The sequence below is a fragment of the Bos indicus genome, chromosome 18, assembly GCF_029378745.1.
Source record: "Bos indicus isolate NIAB-ARS_2022 breed Sahiwal x Tharparkar chromosome 18, NIAB-ARS_B.indTharparkar_mat_pri_1.0, whole genome shotgun sequence".
NCBI classification, from domain to species: Eukaryota; Metazoa; Chordata; class Mammalia; order Artiodactyla; family Bovidae; genus Bos; species Bos indicus.
The window spans coordinates 54,853,824-54,870,717 of NC_091777.1; the positions used below are offsets into that span (position 1 = coordinate 54,853,824).

The following is a 16,894-nucleotide window of genomic DNA, read 5'->3' on the forward strand; positions in this document are numbered from 1 at the left end:
AGCCTGGCGGGCTACAGTCCATGGAGTCATAAAGAGTGGGACACAGCTGAGTGACTGAGCCTGCACACACGGGTCTTCATTGCTTTGTGTGGGCTTTCTCTAGTTGCAGTAAGGGGAGGCTGCTCTTCGTTTTGGGGCTCAGTTTTCTCACTGTGGTGGCTTCTCTTGTTGCGGAGCATGGGCTCTAGGTGCCTGGACTTCAGTCATTGTACCACGCAGGTTTCGTAGTTGCGGCTCTCAGACTTAGTCACTCCACAGCATGTGGAATCTTCCTGGGCCGGGGATCAAACCCATGTCCCCTGCATCGACAGGCAGACTCTTAATCCACTGCACCTCCCAGGAAGTACCCTAGAGGGCTCTTAAATGTAATCACAAGGGTGCTTATACCAGGGAGGCAGAGGGAGACTTGTGACCCGCAGTTGGAGGGAAGGCAATGTCTCTGCCCTTAGAGGCAGGTATTGGAATGATGTGGCCACAAACCAGGAGTCCTGCCAGTCAGTGGAAAAGGAAGAGGCAGGAATATACTCTCCTCTGGAACCTACAGAGGGAATGTAGCCCTGATACATTCTGGCCTCTAGAACTGTAAGAGGATACATTTCTATTGTTTTAAGTCACTTAGTTTACGGCGATTTATTACAGCAGCAATAAGAAACTAATAACATAGTTTCTTCCCCACCCCAGAGTCCAGCATGTTTCAGCAAGAACCCAGAAAGGGACTGGGAAAGATGGTGATGGCTAGACAAGAAGACTGAATAGTCCTCAAGCACTTCTTCACAGACTTGCTTTTCCTCTCTGGTCTCAATGGAACCCAGTTGGGAGGCTGGGGCTCACAATCAATCCCCAATTCCCAGGTTTAAGCCAATTGAACCCCTGAGCTTTTTCAGGGTTACCTGGGGCCATAGAAGGAAAGAGAGAGCCTCTCAAAAGGGGGAACTCAAGGCCGGGAGAGGGGCCAGGTCTAGACAAGGTGGGAATCTCTAATGTCTGGCTTCCTTCCTCCTGGGACCTGGAACTTCCTCCTGGACCCTTCCGTGGAGCGGCTGGAGGAGGTGTTCAGGGTTCACTGGGTGCCTGCCTTGCGGAAGAAACCCCGAGCCCCAGACCAATGAGAACCCCAGAGGGGTAAGACGGGTCATTTCCTCTCTGGTTATCTGCACCCTCCCTTGGGGCTTGCAAACCACAGCCCTTGGGAGCCTTTGATCAGAGGAGGATCTGGGAGAGACCTAAAGATGGTGAGTCTTGGGGTGGGGAGTGGGGGGCAGACACCCACTATGTGTGTGGTCTCCCTTCTTGGTGCCATCTGCTCCCTTTTTCCTTCCTCCTCCTCCCAGTCCCTGACCTCTCCCCTTCTCGCCTCACCTTCCTCTCCCGCTCCGGGGCTGGGAAGCAGCTAAGGAGTAAGACTGTCAAGGGGTTGTAGAGCCGGTGATTAGCTTTGACTTTTCCTTTCTGTTAAACAATCCCAAATAGTTTGAAAAGTTTGTTTCTACACATTTTATTATTCACTCATGATTTTTTAAAGTTAAAATGTTTTCATTCCTTTCTCTGCTCAGCTGATGCTGAGATCCATATTTAGTTTTATAAGCTAATCCCTGTGTTTTTTTGGCTCATGAGATTTTTTTTTTTGTCATGGAAATGTAGGAGTGGAATATTAATACATTTCAGTTTAGTTCTATAATGTCAGAAATTTTTTTAAATTAAAAGATGGACTAGAGCTTTTTCTTTGTGAATACTAGTAATTTTTTTTTTTTTTAAGTCCCAAATCCTTAAAGGGTATTCAGTGAAAAGACCGTCCCTGTCCAGAGACTCAGATTCCTTGTAGCTCTGGTTCCTTGTAACCAGAAACATGATCGGGTGGGATTAGAGCAGCAGTTTGTGGTTAACACTTCTGGAAACAGTTCACGACAGTGTAGGGAGTAAGGAGTATTTTGACATGGAGATCATACTGGAACTAGGTTCAAATCCTGCCTGTCTTGTATAAGAGGTGAAGAGACTAGTCTGTCTGAGCCTCCTTCTCCTTGTCACTAAGATGGGGATAGTCACCCTACAGAGAGAAATCTGTATCCTAGGGTCATGGAGAGAGTTCAGTAAGATAATACATGGGAAGCTCTTTCAGCAGTGGCTGGCATACAGCTGGCGCTCAATGCCTGTGATATGTCTATCCTTTCTACCCTACAAAGAGAAGTCTTTTTTACATGATATCCTACATCTTGCTTTTTTTCTTACATGAATAACTTATAATATTATTGACAACCTTCACCTGCATGTCAGGCACTGCGCTAGGCACTTGACATTTACAAACTTCAGCTTAATCGGTGAGAAAGATACTGTTATATCCTGGTGTGTTTCAGGGAAATTCCCTTTTTCTTTTTATCAGCTGTGTCATATGCCAGTGAGAGTTCCCATTGCTTATCAGTGGAAATTTAGGCTGTTTGTAATTAGAAAATTCCATGGTGGTCCAGTGACTAAGATCCAGTACTTTCATTGTCACGGGTCTGGGTTCGATCCCTGGTTAGGGAGATAAGATCCCACAGGCTGGGCAGTCAAAAAAATAAGCAAACTCTAAAACACCAGAATTATATCTTTGGATTCATGTCTGGGTTTTCAGAACTGCAAATGCTGAATCTAAGACACAGACAATTTTTATTTTAACAGATATTGCCAAAACCTGTACCAATTTATATTCCTCATCTTCAGAGCAGGAGAGTATTTACTTGTCTAGACACCCATCTGCAGGTTTAGATGGAACTATTTTTGTTTTTGCCAACCTGAAAGGTAGTTCATCGCATCCTGAAAGGATCCGGAGGTTTGTCTTTTTCACATGGTTTTTAAAATGTAAATGCCTGTGTTTCTTCGTGCTCAGGGATGTTGAGTCTCAAAGACTGGGCAGATTCAAGAAGATGAGTCGAGATGCTCACCCCCACCCTCGTATCCCAGTTTCTGAGGATGCTTTAGTGGTTTTATGTGGTTCTGTGGGTGGATTGTTTAAAGACATTGTGTCCGTGTAGAAACGGGGAGAGGGATGTTCCGGAAAAAAAAGCAGACCGTGCCTTCTGTGTATTTCCTAGCTCTGACAGCATTCCTGAGTGTATTATTTCCACCGTAAAGAAGGGGACAGTTGGCAGGACATTCCCTGCCCTGAAGATGGCAAGACGGAAGCCCCGTGAGGGAGGGAAGGGGTGTGTTGCCCCGCTTAACTCTCCTACTTTTCTTCCTCCTCTGGGCATCACGCCCATCTTTGCTGGCCTGAGTCCCTGCCCCAGCCTCCTCTCTGGTCCTCTTGCCTCTATCCCACCTCCCTACAGCAGCCAGAGGAGCCTTTCCAAACAAAAACTCTCATCTAGTCCCTCTGTGACTCAAAGACCATCTGTGGCTCCCCATTACCCCAGGATAAAATACATCGCCTTTAACATGACATCCGTGGCTCCTCCAACCTCGCCCTGGCTACCTGCCAGCCACGCTGATGTTCTTTCACCTTCTGGTGTGTGACATCCTCCCTGTTACCTTGTGACCCTTTGCCTTGAAGGCATGCCCCTCACTTCCACCACGTCTGAGGCCTGGTAACCTCTAGAGAAGGTTCTAGGGTAGGACTCTCTGAAGGGCTCTCCTACCTCTGCCACTTGCTAACAGCGAGGACCTGGAAAGGTCTCTTAAGCTGTCTGTAGCCTCAGTTTTCTCATCTGCAAAATGGGTTTTGCAATGGCAAAAAAAGAAGAGCTGATACATGAAAAGGACTTAGAACTTGGTGATTCTGATTGCTTTTCTCCTAAGCATCTTCTCCTTAGCCCTGTTCTCCTCTGATCCATTCATGAGTCCTCACACTCACCACCCTAGAGTAAACCACCATCATCCCGCACCACAGCTGGACAATCCCAGTCGCCTCTCCTTCTCAGCTTCTGATCTGGCCCCTTCTCCAAACAGTAGGCAAGGGCTCTTAAAATGAGCCTGTGATCTTAGGGAAAAAAGAGAACCCCGCCTTTGGGCTTGTTGTAGCGTAAACACTGTGGTTAGAGAATTAACGAACTAACACCTAGGAAGCACTTAGGAATCGCTTAGGAGCCCCAGACGGCTTGTGTCTGAGACGCAGCCAGCAGCCACACGTGGCTGGTGAAACTTAATTAAAATGACAGCAAAGTTTAAGTTCAGTTCCCAGACACATCTGCCACATGTCACAAACTCCACGGCCACAGATGACTGGCGGCTACCATCCCGGATGGCACACCTCTGGGACATTCCCATCAGTGCAGAAATTTCGTTTGGACCATGTTGCAGTGTTGTGTTTTTTTCATTTCTACTTAGTTCTTGCTGTTGCTTAGTGGCTAAGTCGTGTCCGACTTTTTTTTCGACCCCATGTACTGTAGCCCTCCAGGCTCCTCCGTCCATAGGATTTCCCAGGCAAGGATACTGGAGTGGGTCGCGCAGGGTTGTGGCTTGATTTTTCCAACACCCTTCTCCTGATCCCCCACCAGGCTGGCTTCTCTGTAGAACACGCTCAGTTCCCATCCCTGGTGATTAATTTCCCTCTCGCAGGAGACCATAACCTCTCCAAGGACAGGTGCCAGGTATGACAGGAGCCAATCTCTAAGATGTTAACATTTATGAGATGAAGAAATGTGCTTAGACTCTTTCCTAGACTCCTAGAATTGCACTTGGGTGTGTGCCCAGCTGCCAAGTCGTGTCCCACTCTTTGAGACTCCATGGACTGTAGCCCGCCAGGCTCCTCTGTCCGTGGGATTCCCCAGGCAAGAATACTGGAGTGGGTTGCCATTTCCTTCTCCAGGGGATCTTTCTGACCCATGGAGCAAATGTGCATCTCCAGCTTGGCAGGTGGATTCTTTACTGCTGAGCTACCTGGGAAGCCCCTTCTAGAATGGTAGAACCACAAATTATTTTGTAGAGGCTATATAATATCCATTTCTGGGGAGAAGGGAATGGGTGGTATATTCACTGATATGGCTCTACATATCAGAAGAACAAAAGCGTATATGATGAGGGACTTCCCTGGCAATCCAGTGGCTAAGATTCTGTGCTTCCAATGCAGCGGATACAGGTTCGATGCCTGGTTGGGTAACTAGGATCCCACATGCCTCTTAGCGGGGGCCAACCCTGCCCCCTGCCCCCCAGAAAGTATACCAACCTCCTACTTCCCTTCCCCTGGGGCAACCACTGTTCCCAATTTCTTTTGCCTGCTTCTGGAGCTAGTCTGTGCAGACACTCAGGAGAGATAAATCGACAGAAATAGACACAGAGGGGAAGTGGTGAGGAAGGGAGAGGGGGTTGGGAGGAGAGAGAAAAACAGAGAGGAAGAATGATTCCTCTTTGGTAGGTAGTGTTGCTTCACACACTGTTCTCACTTGTCCTGTTTCACCCTAGATCTTAGAGTTCTTTCCACACCCACCCGTAGGTAAACTTCCTCATTCTTCTGCTGGTTGCATAGAATTGTTTTGCCTGGATGTGTCATCCTCATTGAGCCAGTTGCCTGTTGCGTGGACACTTCAGCTGTTTCCCTTCTTTATAGAGATACTGTCATGGCTAAACTTTTTAAGCCATTTACATCAGGAGGATCCTAAAAACCGCAGAGCGTTAGAATCAGCATCTTTTTCCTGCCCTCGTGAAGTCAGTGAGAGGGAAGGGCTGTGTGAGCTCATCCCAGGCGAGGATCTTTGTCAGCTGATGTGAGGGGTAATGGTGCGCGTGGGAGCAGGGAGTGGGGAGGCGTCCCCTTCTGGGGTCTGGATTATTCTGCAGCATAGTCCAGAGCTTGTGAAATGAGCAGAGATCGAAGTTAGTTTTGTGTTATCATGTCCACGGTGGACACTTAAAACATTTAACCATCCGCTACAGTGCAGGGTCCCCCTGGGCAGGATCTGGGGCCTCTTGCCATGCCCAGCATTGACCCTTTAGTGATCTGAGCTTGGGGGGTCCCAGAGTAGAAAAAGGGAGGTCAGGGTGCTGGAGGTGAGGATTGTCAGGCGGGTGACTCAGGGCAGAGTCTCTTTATCAGTGGAAATAAAGCAACCATTTAAAATTTTTTGGAAACATCTTCACACTTACAGAAAAAATTACAAGAATAATACAGGGAACTTCCATACTCTCTTGACCTAGATTCTCCAGGTTTGCTCTATCTATCTGTCCCTTCTATTGATTAATCTATCATCTACCACTTTTTTTTTTTTTTCCTGAACCAATTGAGAGGAAGTCGCAGGCATCCTTTGCTCCTAAATATCTCAGGGTCTCCTTCTCAAAAACAAAGACATTCATTTACATGAGTACAGTGATCAATGTCAGGGAATTTAACATTTGACGTGATATTGTGATCCAGTCCATAGATCAAGTTAAAACTTGCTCCGTGGTCCGAATAATGCCCTTCAGAGTGAATCTGTCTTTCCTGCTCCAGGCTGTGGTCCAGGATGTCTCATCACATTTGGGTGTTCTGGTCTTTTAATCCCCACTCGTCTGGAACAGTCCCTTGGCCCTTCCTTGTCTTTAGGACACTGGCATTTTCATTTTAATCGACCAAAATGCCACAAAACGTATACTTCACCATTTTGAAGTGCACCATTCAGTGGCACTGAGCGCATTCAGTGCTGCCCCATCACTGCGTGCGGCTAAGTTGCTTCAGTCGTGTCCGACTCTTTGTGACCCTATGGACCATAGCCCACCAGGCTCCTCTGGTCATAGGATTCTCCAGGCAGGAATACTGGAGTGGGTTGCTATGCCCTCCTCTAGGAGATCTTCCTGACCCAGGGATCGAACTCAAGTCTCCTGCCTTGCAGGCAGATTCTTTACCATGGAGCCACTGGGGAAGCCCTGTCCCCAATACCACCTTTATTGATTTCCAATACCACCTTTATCGATTTCCAGAAACTATTCATCACCCTCCAAAGAAACCCTGAACCCACTAAGCACTGCCTCCCTGCTCCTGCTCTCCTAGCTCCTGGCTGTTACGAGCACATCTCCCATTTCTACGGACTTGCCTGTTTTAGACATTTTATACAAATGGAACCGTATAGTATGATTCTGACTTCTTTCACTCAGCATAATGTTTACAAGCTTCATCCACATTGTAGCGTGTGTCAGTACTTCATCCCTTTTTATGGCTGAATAATATTCCGCTACATAGATATACCACACCCAGTTCATCCACTCTTCAGTTGACACAGACATTTCCTCTTTGAATAATTTGATCTCCGCTATGGCCGTACCAGCAAATATGCTGGGCCATCAGCCTGGCTGACCTGGTTGACCTTAAGGGAACATAAAGGAACTAGAAATTAAAAAGAATGGTTCAGAGAAAGATCTGAGCTCTCCAACAATTGTAAGATCAATGGGAAATAAGAGCATTGCCATTTCTTATCTCCCTACTGTTTACCAGGCACCTTGACAGGTTCTTGAGCATTTTTCATCTTATTCAATCTATGAGCTGGGTGGTTAGTGGGTCAAAACCTCAGCCTGCAAATTCAAGTACCCTAAAAATCCAGCTCTGAATATTTCTGTAACAGTGATCTGTGTTTTTCTCTGCCTCCTTTCCCTGGGCTGGTGACAAAATCACCTTCAGGGATGGGCTCCAGGGACCACGGAGTTTGCCCCTTGGGTGTCCTTGGAGGCCCCCTTCCAACCTCTGGAACTGCCCAAGGGCAGCCTCTCTGGGTTTGCATACCAATCTAAAGAAAGTTGAATTCCCGTCTACATGACTGGAACAGGCTACTTCATCTTCCAGTGCCTCTGTTTCCTTGTCAATAAAAGGGGCATATTCACAGGACCTACTTGTAGGGTCGTGGTCGGGACTGAAAGAGCTAATGCTGTACTTAAACGTAGATGCTCGATAAACACTGGCTGCCTTGGTGGGATCACTCCTGGTCCTGCATGGGGATTTTTCTTCTGCCTGTGTTTGGTGCCTCCGGGTTATTGTTTTGCATCCAAGGCTGTTTCTCATTCAGCTGCTGCTCTTTTCTCTCTTTGGAGGGCAAAGAAAGTACTCAAGACTCTGTTCTTTATTTTATTATGGAAAATATCAAACCCACAAAAGCAGAGAGAATGAAGTGAATATCCAACATACTCATGACCCAGCACCCACAGTTATCAACACTTTCCCATTCTTAGTCATCCTTGGTCCTCTCTCCTTCCCTCCTCTCTTCCTTTTTTTTTTCTGAAATTTTTAAAGCAAACCCCAAACATCCTATTTCACCTGCTATGTGAAACCTCTCGGAGAAGGCAATGGCACCCCACTCCAGTACTCTTGCCTGGAAAATCCCATGGATGGAGGAGCCTGGTAGGCTGCAGTCCATGGGGTCGCTCAGAGTCGGACACGACTGAGCGACTTCACTTTCACTTTTCGCTTTCAGGCATTGGAGAAGGAAATGGCAACCCACTCCAGTGTTCTTGCCTGGAGAGTCCCGGGGACCGGGGAGCCTGGTGGGCTGCCGTCTCAGGGGTCACACAGAGTCGGACACGACTGAAGTGACTTGGCAGCAGCGGCAGCATGTGAAACCTCTATCAGAAACTGTCTTCTACCACTTTTTGAAAACATAAATACAATATCCTATCACCCTCAATAGAATAAGCAATGGTTCCTTACTGTTGTTGGATATCCAGTCTATTTTAAAATCTCCCAGATGTCTCCAAAATATCTTATTTTCCATACGACTATTCCAATCAAGATCCAGGTTGGTCTCCGTATTATCTTTGGTATATCTACTTCTTAAATCTCTCTCTCCTTTTAAAATTTTTACTACGGTATAGTGGGCTTCCCAGGGGGCTCAGTGGTAAAGAATCCACGTGCCACAAGAGAGACACAAGAGATGTGGGTTCGATCGCTGGGTGGGGAAGATCCCCAGAAAGAGAAAATGGCAACCCACTCCAGTATTCTTTTTTGTTGTATGTGATTAACAGGTCTTTTACTGCTAGTAAACTAGAGCAAACAATCAGAATAGTACATAGGCAGTATTCAGTACACACACTAAAAGATACAGGAATTCAAAACCTATATAAAACAAAACACTGGAGGAAAAAAATTGTACAGCTTAAGAGAGACAGTGGGAAACCTCCTCTCCCTCCTTTGATTGCAGCTTGTACTCTGTACCCAACAGACCGAAATAATACAGACTCTTTAGGACTGATTGTATTTAAGAGGGATTAAACACATTTTCTAAGAATCTTGCAATGACAAATAAGCGACCCTTTCTCTGGTAAAGCAGACCTTTAAGGGCGGAACGTGGGGATTATGAAACTGACTAGTATTTCGTAACCATTTTAAATAATTTCTCATTTTCCGAACACTGCTTTCACAACAGAAGCATTTGACACTTGCACAATATTAATTACTTTGTTATATATGGAAGCCTGTGGTCGGCTGAGTATACAATGAGGCTGCGAACAACCAGTGGTACTTTTCTGATGTCAGAAGAGTACGTAAAACTGAAACATCACCAAAAGTGCATAAAATACTTGTCCACATCAACAGCTAACTACGCTAAAAATATAATCAGGAAAAAAATACAATTGCTAAAAAGGGGTTTAGAGCGGAGCCACTGTCTACCAGTGGCTTCAAATGGCAATTAGTGTTCATAGCAAGTCTGGATGACTTTACAGGACCCTCTACAATAATGCACCCTTTTAACATGTACATTACACAGGCTGCAATTTCACAAAGAGGTGCTCACGTCGTTACTAAATGAGACACTTTTAACCCTCACGTCGGCTTTGTCTCCAGTTGGAATTATCACCTTACCACTCCAGTAATCTTGCCTGGAGAACCCCAGGGACAGAGGAACCTGGCGGGCTACAGTCCATGGGGTTGCAAAGGAGTCCGACACGACTAAGTGACCAAACAACAATAAACAGTTGATTTACAATGCTGTGTTCATTTTTGCTGTATGGCAAAATATATCAGTTATATACACATATATTTCACTCTTTTCTTAGATTCTTTTCCCAAATAGGTCATTACAGAATATTGAAATGCGTTCCCTGTGCTCTACAGTAGGTCCTTATTCAGTTCAGTACAGTTCAGTCACTCAGTCGTGTCTGACTCTTTTCGACCCCATGAATTGCAGCACGCCAGGCCTCCCTGTCCAACTCCATCTCCCGGAGTTCACTCAGACTCACATCCATTGAGCCAGTGATGCCATCCAGCCATCTCATCCTCTATTGTCCCCTTCTCCTCCTGCCCCGAATCCCTCCCAGCATCAGAGTCTTTTCCAATGAGTCAACTCTTTGCATGAGGTGGCCAAAGTACTGGAGTTTCAGCTTCAGCATCATTCCTTCCAAAGAAACCCAGGGCTGATCTCCTTTAGAATGGACTGGTTGGATCTCCTTGCAGTCCAAGGGACTCTCAAGAGTCTTCTCCAACACCACAGTTCAAAAGCATCAATTCTTCGGCACTCAGCTTTCTTCACAGTCCAACTCTTGCATCCATTCATGACCACTGGAAAAACCACAGCCTTGACTAGATGGACCTTTGTTGGCAAAGTAATGTCTCTGCTTTTCAATATGCTATCTAGGTTGGTCATAACTTTTTATCTATAAATCTCTTCTAATCCATGACACTTTCTGTTCCATTTTTTTTCCTCTTCCTATTTTAAAAATGCCATTTATTTGTGAGAGAAACAATACCATTCGTCCTGTAGAGTTTCCTAAGCTCTGATTGCTCTGGTTTTGTCCTTGTGGTGTTATTTATCATGTTCCTCTCTCACCTGCTTTTCCTGTAAACTGGTAGTTTTAGATCTAAGACCTTGATTAGATTCACATTCTTTCTTTCTTTTTTTTTTTGGCAAAAAAAACTCCGTGGTGGTTTAGTCGCTAAGTCGTGTCTGACTCTTGTGACACCACGGGCTGTAGCCCACCAGGCTCCTCCATCCATGGGATTCTCCAGGAAAGAATACTGGAGTGGGTTGCCATTTCCTTCTCCAGGGGATCTTCCTGACCCAGGAATCAAACCCGAGTCTACCATACTGCAGGCAGATTCTTTACTGAGTGAACTATGAGGGAAGCCCTGGTGCTGTATCGTCGTTTTTCCGCATCACATCAGAACAGATATCAACTCGTCTCTCTTGTCCGAGTGCTGAGGTTGATGGGAGGGTTTGTGGTGCCAGCACCGATTTATTGTAAGGTTCCTGTCTGTTTTTCACATGATGGTTTTATTAGATATTGTTGTCCATCATCCAGATCCATATTTCCTTAAATTTATTTCATTCCTTCTGCAGGAATTATTTTTAGAGTCTTCTCTAAAGAAGGACCTCCCACATTGACTCTTTATTTCTCTGAAATAATACTCTGTACAGAAACGGCAGGATAAGTGCTTGATTCATTCCCTTTTCAGAATAAAAATGTGACCAATGACTTACTTGATTTTATTATCATTATGAACTCAGAGATCTTTATTATTAATATATATTTTATTCCATCAGTTATTATTATTATTAAATACTCAAATTGTCCCATCTTCTGGCTAGTGTCCCTCATAGCTCAGTTGGTAAAGAATCTGCCTGCAATGCAGGAGACCCCAGTTGGATTCCTGGGTTGGGAAGATCCACTGGAGAAGGGATAGGCTACCCATGCCAATGATCTTGGGCTTCCCTTGTGGCTCAGCTGGTAAAGAATCTGCCTGCAATGCAGGAGACCTGGGTTCGATCCCCATGGAGAAGGGAAAGGCTACCCACTCCAGCATTCTTGCCTGGAGAATCCCAGGGACAGAGGAGCCTAGTGGGCTGCCATCTATGGGGTCACAAAGAGTCAGACACGACTGAGTGACTTTCACTTTCACTTTCTGGCTAGTGTGGGCTCTTTCAGGCTCTCTCTCTCTCTCTTTTTTTTTGCCACACCATGTGACATGTGGGATCTTAATTCCCTGACCAGGGAATCAAACCTGCACCAACTGCATTGGAAGGTGGAATCTCAACCACTGAACCATCGGGGACATTTTGATATGTCCCTATTGTTACTTAAAATTTTTCTTAATTTCTAGTGTGAGATGTTCTGGCCTCATCTTGGATATTTTCTGTCCCAGGACAGGAACCAACTTTTCTCCAAGGAGCCCCAGTTCTTCTGACTTGCTGTTGTTCAGTTGCTAAGTCCTGTCTGACCCCATGGACTGCAGCATGCCAGGCTTCCCTCTCCTTCACTATCTCCTGGAGTTGCTCAAACTCATGTCCATCGAGTCAGTGATGCCATCCAACCATCTCATCCTCTGTTGCCCCCTTCTCCTTCTGCCCTCCATCTTTCCCAACATTAGGATCTTTTCCAATGAGTCGGCTCTTCCCATCAGGTGGCCAAAGTATTAGAGCTTCAGCATCAGTTCTTCCAATGAACATTCAGGGTTGATTTCCTTTAGGCTTGACTGGTTTGATCTTGCTGTCCAAGGACTCTCAAGAGTCTTCTCCAGCACCACAGTTTGAAAGCGTCAATTCTTCGGCATTCAGCCTTTTCTATGGTCCAACTCTTGACTATACTTAAAATCCTGCATTGCTTGATATGTTTGCATGACAGTGTCAACCTGCAAACCACCCCCAGCTGGGAATGAAAACTGTGGGCTCATCTGAAGATCCCTCTTGCGTAACAAGGCAAGGTCATAAACCAAACAAATGACTGCAGCAGATTGCCTTTATTTAAAATTCCAATTTTTTTCCACTGTGGAATTTTTTGGAGAGGCATTAATTTTGATTTTTTAAAATATTGCCTTAAGATATTATGTATCTTCACTGCTGTACACCTGAAATTAACACATGGTAAATCAACTATACTCCAGTAAAAATTAAAAAAAAATAAAATTTAAGTAATAGTTCAAGACTTGGGCTATCAATTTTGGAATTACGTGCATGTGATTATTAGTTCATTCTCCTCAAAGTATTTTTAAAATTATTTATTTATTTTTGGCGGTGCTGGGTCTTCATTGCTGCCTATGGGTTTTCTCTAATTGGGGCAAGCGGGGGCTACTCTCTTAATTGTGGTGGGGGAGCTTCTCATTGCGATGGCTTCTCTTACTGCCGAGCGGGGGCTCTAGAACACACAGGCTTCAGTAGCTGTGGCTCTCGGGCTTAGTTGCTCCATGGCATGTGAGATCTTCCTGGACCAGGGATCGAACCCATGTCCTCTGCATTGGCAGGCGGATTCTTAACCGTGGGACCACCAGGGAAGTCCGGTTTTCAACATTTGAATCAGGGGTGTGACACCCAGCTGGCTGTCAGCCCTCAGCATCCCTGTTTCCCTGGGAGAAACCTGAGCCTTAAAGAAATGGCGTGATGGGCTTTGAGTGGCTCTGACGGGCAAGCTCCTTGCTACCTGCCACTCACACTCTCCCCGCCTCTCTGATTCCACCCAGGACTCCATGGCTCTCAGCACCCCTGACTACTCTGGTTATGATAAATGGACCTCGAACCCCGATGTCTTGGTGGATGCCTCTTCCCTCACCCACAGACTGCGTGTCCCAGATGTGATCGCCCTGGTGATCTTCGCGGCCGTCTTCCTGATCGGGGTGCCCGGCAATGCCATGGTGGTCTGGGTGACAGGGTCCGAGGTCAAGCGGACTGTCAACGCCATCTGGTTTCTCAACCTAGCGGTGGCCGACTTCCTCTCCTGCCTGGCACTGCCCATCTTGTTTACATCCATCATCCAGCACAACCACTGGTCCTTTGGTGATGCTGCATGTCGAATCCTGCCCTCTCTCATCCTTCTCAACATGTACGCCAGCATCTTGCTCCTGGCCACCATCAGCGCCGACCGCTTCCTGCTGGTGTTCAATCCCGTCTGGTGCCAGAACTACCGAAGGGCCCGCGTGGCCTGGGTGGCCTGTGCCGTGGCCTGGGGCTTGGCTCTGCTGCTGACCATACCGTCCTTTGTGTTCCGTCAGGTCCACATAGACCACTTCCCACCCAAGACGATGTGTGTCGTCGCATACGGTAAGGACCGTGAATATGCGGAGAAGGCCGTGGCCATCGTCCGGCTGGCCGTGGGCTTCCTGGGGCCGCTGGTCACGCTTGCAATCTGTTACACCTTCCTCCTGCTTCGGGCATGGAGCCGCACTGCCACGCGCTCCGCCAAGACGCTCAAGGTGGTGGTGGCCGTGGTGACCAGCTTCTTTGTCTTCTGGCTGCCCTACCAGGTGACGGGGATGATGCTGGCCTTTTTCAATGTGCACGGGGACAGCTTCAAACTCGTGTCCAGTCTAGATGCCCTGTGCGTCTCCCTAGCTTATATCAACTGCTGCATTAACCCCATCATTTACGTGTTCGCCGCCCAGGGCTTTCACGCCCGGTTCCTGAAGACCCTCCCCGCCAGGCTCCGGGGCGTGTTGACTGAAGAGTCGGTGCGCAGGGAGAGCAAGTCCCAGACGCTCTCCACGGCGGATACCCCGGCCGTGAAGAGCCAGGCAGTGTAAAGCAAGGCCTCTCTGAGCGCCAGCTTTCCAGGGCTCCGCCAAACTTCCAGTCCATTCACTTTGCTTTTTGAAACTCAGGTGGGCGGTGGTGGTTGAATGAATTTGCCACCTTTTCCTTCCATCTTTCTTGGACTCGTCCTGCTTCTTCTAGGCGAACCCATCTTATCGTTCTTCATTTTCCAAGGTTGATAAGTTCTTCTAGGACCGCCCCCCCACCCCCCACCACAACCTTTCCATCCAAGGACTCTGGAAAACAAACGGCAACCAACATACCTGAAACCCTCCCACAAAATAAGACGTTCCTGTGCAGAGCGTGTGAAGATATCAGATACCAGAACAAACAGAAACACTCAAACTTTGAATAACAACAAAAAAAGAATTCTGTATTTATTTTATGGAGAGTTGACCAAAAAAAAAATCTCTATATATAAAACTGGAATCTCAAAAGTTATTCTTGTTTAGGACAAAGCAAAAATCCATGGACTGGGCTTCACTGGTGGCTCAGTGGTAAAGAACCTGCCTGCCAATGCAGGGGACAGGAGTTCGATTCCTCGTCGGGGGTGGGGAGATCCCATGAGCCTTGGGACATCTAAGCCCATGTGCCACAACTATTGGGCTGGAGAGCCTAGAGCCTGTGCTCCAGGAGAGAAGCCTCCGCACCACAATGATAGAGTAGCCCCTGCTCGCCGCACCTGGAGAAAGTCCATGCAGCAAGGAAGACCCAGCACAGCCATAAATAACAAAATAAAGAAATAAATTTTTTTTTTTTAAATTCATGGACCAATCTCAGCTTTGGAGAGTGAGTTGGTTTAAAGAGAAACAGTAAGGGCCTTCCCTGATGGTCTTGTGGTTAAGACTCCATGTTTCCACTGCAGGGGGTGTGGGTTCCATCTGGGGTCAGGGAACTAACATCCGACATGCTGTGTGATGTGGCCAAAAAAAAAAAAAGAGAGAGAAAAGCAGTAAGTTGGTACATTACTTCACTAGGTTAAAAAAAAAAAAAAAAAGAGTATTAAGTAAAAAGATGTGATGTGGTTATGGAGAAAAGCAACGAACGCGGAAGGTACCCAGGGTTGGGAAACACGGGTTGGGTCCCTCCAGGGGGTGGAGTCCCAGGGTAATTTGCTCTTTTGGGTTGTCAATTGACGTTTTGTTTGCCCTGAAAAAGAAAACTAACCGTTTCATCTTGACCTCGTTTAGCATCTCATGAGGTTGGGTTGTAAGTGATAATACGAAAGTGATCCTGTGAGTCTTTGACCTGTCTCCTGTAACAGGAACATCTTTCAAAATGGCATTACAATATCACAACCGAGATGTTGACATGGATATGGCCAAGGTGCCGGACATTTTTGTAGCCGCCAAGTCCCTCGTGACATGCTTTTCTAGCCACCTCCATTGTCCTCTACCCTCCCCAGCTTTGTCCCCAAGCCCTGGCAACCAGGAATCCTCTCTCCATCTCTGTCATTTGACACTTTCAAGAATATTGTATTGATGGACTCATATAGTATGTAACCTGTGGACTTTTAAGTAGCTGGTATGCACCACCTGAAAAATGAAAATAAAGAATAAGTGTAGAAATGTGTTGTTTATAATCGACCTGGAAATATTCCTACTTACTGATTGTGTGTGTGTGCATCCGCATCGGCTGGAAATAGTGTACAGACAGCACTGTCCAATAGAAATGTGATATGAGCCACAGAAGTGTAAAATTTTCCAGCAAATACATGAAGACATTTAAAAATAATAAAATAAATAAAAATAAAAAATAATAGCAATATATTTAATGTTGTTGTTCAGTAGCTAAGTTGTGTCTGACTCTTTGCAACCACATAAACTGCAGCACACCAGGCCTCCCTGTCCATCACCAACTCCCGGAGGTTATTCAAACTCATGTCCATTGAGTCGGTGATGCCATCCAACCATCTCATCCTCATCTCATATCAGGGTCTATTCCAATGAGCTGGCTCTTTGCATCAGGTGGCCAAAGTACTGGAGCTTCAACTTCAGCATCAGTCCTTCCAATGACTATTCAGAGTCGATTTCCTTTAGGATTGACTGGCTTGATCTCCTTGCTCTCCAATAATGTAATGCAATTATATGTTAAACTAACAACACGGATATGAATGCTATATTAATTATATTATAATAATTTATTACATATCACATGATATATGAATATAAACATATTGTGTAAACGTATTATATAATAATATTTACAACTACATGATATATAATTATATAACATAAGCCACATAATACTATATTAATGTATATATGTATGAATATATTATAGTAATAATAATATAGTAACAATATATTACAGTAACAATGCTATTAATAATTTATGTTGCTATATATAATAATAATAATATAGTCAATAATATATTTTGCTTAACTCGATATTTTTATTTCAGCATATAATCACTGTAAAAAATTATTACTAAGATCTTTTACATTTTAAATTCTTTTTTACGCTGAAGAGAAGCAACGGCAACCCACCCCAGTACTCTTGCCAGGAAA

The 16,894-nt window shown here is 45.7% G+C and overlaps 1 protein-coding gene across 1 annotated transcript; it reads left to right on the plus strand.

Moving 5' to 3' along the window:
• Positions 1-1,094: 1,094 nt before the first annotated feature.
• C5AR1 (complement C5a receptor 1) lies at positions 1,095-16,153 on the plus strand. Its single transcript, XM_019980135.2, has 2 exons — positions 1,095-1,232; positions 13,319-16,153. Exons 1-2 carry the CDS (start codon positions 1,230-1,232, stop codon positions 14,372-14,374), a joined length of 1,059 nt encoding a protein of 352 aa, XP_019835694.2. The 5' UTR covers positions 1,095-1,229; the 3' UTR covers positions 14,375-16,153.
• Positions 16,154-16,894: the final 741 nt, after the last annotated feature.